The 5,300-nt window shown below is 33.0% G+C and overlaps 1 protein-coding gene across 1 annotated transcript; it reads left to right on the top strand.

The window, feature by feature from the left end:
- The first annotated feature begins 564 nt into the window (after positions 1-564).
- LOC126817815 (dimethyladenosine transferase 1, mitochondrial) lies at positions 565-5,300 on the top strand. The gene is made up of 5 exons (XM_050544981.2): positions 565-838; positions 2,039-2,330; positions 2,901-3,255; positions 4,038-4,191; positions 4,968-5,300. Exons 2-5 carry the CDS (start codon positions 2,055-2,057, stop codon positions 5,260-5,262), a joined length of 1,080 nt encoding a protein of 359 aa, XP_050400938.1. The 5' UTR covers positions 565-838; positions 2,039-2,054; the 3' UTR covers positions 5,263-5,300.

The following is a 5,300-nucleotide window of genomic DNA, read 5'->3' as shown; positions in this document are numbered from 1 at the left end:
AGTTTAAGCTTATTATTGTAGTTTCTATGTTTTATTAATCTGTAGACTATATACACCCTACGCAAGCGAATGATTGAAATAAAACTGAACTATGTGTTAGTCCCGAAATGACCTAGTTTGTGTCGATTGAACGTTACCCCCCTCTCTCTCTCTCTCTCTCTCTCTCTCTCTCTCATTATTTATGATAAATTTATTATGAGGTCTGTAAACGGGGTTAAGATATATAGAAATATCTTCTGACTGTCGCATTGTGAAAATGTTTCAGGATAGGCGTTTTAATCGCCACTTGACATTACCAATGCCAATACCATGTACCTTAAATGACATGAACTGCAATGTATTTTGTAAAGAGTTTTAGCCCCACCCCACTCTAACTAAAAAAAACTAATTAAAAAAATAAAAATAAAATCAAGTCTTATCAATTAGTGCAATAAATCAGAATATGTCTGTAATTCTACATTTTAATTACACATAATTCCGAGAATAATGGATAACCTTCACTTGTTGCCCGGCTGCGATTATAATTTCGTTTCGTAAATTATTATTGTAATTCCACATTTTTTACCAACCAACATGGCAGCGCCCATGAAATCTAAAACTTCTATTCTAATAATAATTAATGTACACATTTTGTAGTATTCTCAAATGAAGAAATGAAGAAAACGTCTGCGGAATGTATCTCTATCCTGTCTCTAGCTCGTCCAGTTTGAGACTCTCCTCAGTTCACTTCACAGTTTGATCTAAACAAACGATCGTTCTTTCATTCAGTCCCTGCACTCCAGTCTCACTGTATTTGTACTATTTCTATGAAAGAATGATCTTTCCAAATTGATCATAGGTAAATATTCGCTTGGCAATTTTGCAACATTTGAATCTCTGGGCCATTGCTTTATAAACTGGGGGGTCTCGGTTTAAAAGCAAGGTGAAGGTCTGGTGTACCGATTGGCATGCACGTAAAAGAAACCATGAGAGTTGGAATTCTAAATAAAAGTAGCCCGCAACACAGCTGTCGGGCCAAATTTCCCACATAGAATACTATGGCGTATACTCGTCTTCATTAGAACAGTTGGTGCAGAAAAGTTGGAAGTTAAACCTCATTTCATTTTCATGTTTTTATAAATTGAACATGTCGATCATTTACACCAGAACTGAACAATAAACAATTCTTAAACCCTTACAACAACACATTGATTTTCATAAACATTGTGCGAGTGAATGTAAACATCTCAGTGAATAAATGATCTAGTCGTAGACTAATCCTGATAACATGCAGCTAAAAATATACTAAATCCACAGATTATAAAATGAAATGAAATGGGATTTAACTAGACAAATAATGCCAGGAGCCACGGATTAAGAGAGAGGGAGAGAGAAATGTGGTTTAACCTCCACTAGGTCATTTCAAGACTAACATGGTCACATTTTATTTCAATAATTCGCTAGCACGTAGTGGTCTTTAGCAATGGGAGGAAACCAGAGTACCCAGAGCAAACCCACAAGGCTGGATAAGTCGACCATATGACTTCTGAATTTCTTTCACTTTAAAGTGGGGTTGGGTGGTTGAATGATCTTATGCATGTGTTTTAGATCATAAGGTCTGTCATTGAGTCAACTTGCATAATTCCACTCATCTATGTGACAAGGAGCACGGTCGCCTTCCTATTCTCATGGGATTTCTCTGGGTTCCAATTTCCTCCCACTGCTAAAGACTGACACACAAGCAAATTATTTAAATACAATTGTACGACATGTTAGCCCTGAAATGACCTATTTTGTGTTGAGTGGATGTTAAACCCCATATATACATGTATCTCTCTTCCACTTCAGAGATGATCACACCATAAATACTGGTAATTTTTATAATTCGCTACCACCATTTGCTTTTTATAACATCATGCTACTCAAGATGTTTCAATAGTACCCATGTTCTCTTGCAGAAGAGATGACTTCCCAGCAGCAATGAATTGTGATTTCCTATTCAAATGGCGAAGTCATGCTTTTCTAAACAAATATAAACTTTATATATTTTTTTTCACAGACTCGTGATTTACAATATGGCTGGTGTAAGAATAACACGTTTACCTCCCCTGCCAACAATCAGTGAGATTATTAGAATATACAGACTACAAGCAAAGAAAAAACTTTCTCAAAACTTTTTATTAGATATGAATTTGAATAGGAAACTTGTAAAAATGGCTGGTAAATTAAAAGACAATTTAGTGATTGAAGTGGGTCCAGGACCAGGGGGAATAACTCGTGCAATACTGGAAAAAGACATTCACAGTCTAGTTGCTATTGAAAAAGACAGAAGATTTCTACCAGGGTTACAGGTAAAAAATAGTAGACACCCGTGGATGAAATGAAATTGAAATCTGCGAGTTTTCATATTAATTTTAATTTCTATTGTTTAGATGTGTACAATGTTTGTCAGGGTATTGATAAACAGTATCCTAGATTAGTTGATTTGATATCTGAACACTGAACAATCACATAGTTTACTTTCTGGTACCACAGGTTGTATTTTGGGGGCCTGTTTCACTAATTGTCTAAACCAGAGGCCCATGAATCAGTGTGAAATTAGTAGAAACCAACATAAACTTTCAATAGTCATTTAATGAAAGCACAGTTTGATTGTGTAGGCTAGAGTACATGTAAAAGTAATTACTCCATTTAGTCTAGCAGGTCACAAATTTCCACTCAGTACTCAGCTTAACTGAAATTTCAGTAATACATATATCTTATTTTTGAAGTACTCAGCTTTACTGAAAATCTTATTTTTGAAGGCCATTTTTATTTTTTGCATGGAGAGAATTTAGTTGAATGGAAAATTTTCTGTATCCAAATTATTTGATACACAATATATGGGTCTTTGAAACCGAAATAATTTGTATTTATTTCAGTTACTAGCTGACGCTGCTGATAAAGAAATGAGAGTATCACAAGGGGATATTATGGACTTTAATCTAGATCCACTAATACCTGATGAGTTTAAAAAACCATGGGAGGCAGCTCCACCAAATATCCACATCATTGGTAATTTACCATTTAATGTTTCAACACCATTAATTATCAAATGGTTGCAAGCTATCTCAGAAAAAAATGGTGTCTGGAAATACGGTCGAACACCACTTACATTAACTTTTCAAAAAGAAGTTGCAGATAGAATGGTTTCCCCTATTTTAACAGACCACAGATGTAGATTATCAGTGATGTGTCAACATTTGTGTGATGTCTCTTTGCAATTTGTTATTCCAGGTAATATTTTAAAATTGTATGCATGCATCTGTGTAATAATAATGAAAAGCATTTCATTTGAGCAGTACATGTACCCAGGCCCGGTCTTCCGGGTGCAAGTAACCATAAAATCAATTAATATTTTAGGTAAACTGCTAATGCAAAAAATCGATGACTAAAAATTATAATTTTATTCTAAAAATTACAATGACTTTTTGCTCTAAGTCTGTCACAATGTCATTCATTAAATCAGGCACATCTCTGTAGTTATTTTCAATTTGGATTATTATACATTCTGATTAAAAAGTTTCTGATTGGAGGTGAATATAGATATGAATTTTATAATAGTTTGGTTAGATGGGAGGAAAATATAAAGTTTAAAATGGTTGGATGGGCAGTGAATATAAATATAAAGTTTTTTAATAGTTGAATGGGCAGATAATATGAATATAAAGTTTATAGTAGTTGGATGGATGGTGGATATAAACATAAAGGTTATAGTAGTTGAAATAGGTGAATACAAATATAATGTTTTTAATAGATGTATGGGAGGTGGGTATAAATATAAAGTTTATGATAGTTGGAGGAGGTGAATATAAATAAAATGTTGATAAAAGATGGATGGGCGGTGGGTATAAATATAAAGGTTATGATAGTTGGAGGAGGTGAATATAAATATAATGTTGATAATAGATGGATTGGAAGTGGGTATAAATATAAAGTTTATAATAGTTGGAGGAAGATGAATATAAACATATCAGAAACAGAAAAACTATTTATAAATGGTTTTTTTATATTTATAGGTAAAGCATTTACTCCTCAACCAAAGGTGGATGTGGGTGTGGTCAAGTTTACTCCTCTGATAAAACCTCTTATAGATCTTCCCTTTAAACTCGTAGAAAAACTCATCAGACATATTTTTCAGTATAGACAGAAAAAATGTAAACATGGAGCAGCGTAAGTTTATTATAATATAACACCAATATTAAAGCTGTTGATCGTTTTCAGACAATATCTAATATTTTTATGTCTGGTATAATCAATATTAAAATACACTCAAATTGATTATTTAATATTTAGGCCTAATTATAGAAAATATGAACAGTAGGTAATCTCCCAGCTTTGATTCAATGGGATTATAAAGGGGCTCATCAAAAGATTTACTGAACAGGTGGCACTGGCTTGTTTATATCAAGAGGCACCCAGCACTTGCCGTACCTACCATACCGTAGATACACCACTGGCCACTTTTGAAAGAAATCTGGCAACCTATTTTTTCTAATTCACTTTACCGGATCCATAATACTGTACAGCTAGATTCCTTCAATCTCGTTCCCATTTTTTATCTGTTCCATATTATCACCTAAAGATGTTTGGTTGCACATTATTTGCCTCTAAATGCAACACATCTATGGAACTCTAGGGCTCAATTTACAAATGATTCAATCTCTCAGAGTATACAAACTACATCTTAAACCCTGTTTAAATGTTTATATTCAGAAGCTATTTTACTGGATCTTTATGTCAGCTTTTTGACCATATAGTATTGCTTTTTGTCTAGCACTTCATAAGAACCCTTAGTATCCTAATCATCATCAATGAAATATCTGGAATCAAAATAAAACAAAGCAAAAACCTTAGATCTGGTTCCATTATATTATGTTCAACAAAATAATAAATAAATAAACATATGAAAGTTACACTATTGTTTTAGTGATTGTTTTTTATTTCAGGACATTATTTCCCTTGAATCAACAAGAATTAGTAACAGAACTGTTTGATAGAAGTGGTGTTAGTCCCGACTCAAGATCTTTTATGATAACTATGGAAGAATTTAACAGACTTTGTCAAGTTTATAGTGATATATGTGATAGACACCCAGACATTTTCACCTATAATTTTAGAAGTGCTGATAATGCTAAAGCTATCCGTCAAAAAAATCATTTACAAGTTGTACAGTTTGAGAAACAGATTTTATATGGTGATCCTAGTGACTTTAAGAAAGATTTTGATATTGATAAGAATTAGAAAATGTGATCTATTTTTAAATAAAATATGAAAAATAA

Source organism: Patella vulgata, chromosome 4, assembly GCF_932274485.2.
Source record: "Patella vulgata chromosome 4, xgPatVulg1.2, whole genome shotgun sequence".
NCBI lineage: Eukaryota > Metazoa > Mollusca > Gastropoda > Patellidae > Patella > Patella vulgata.
Note: the sequence above shows the minus strand (reverse complement) of the source record. Positions and strands in the feature narration are given on the sequence as shown.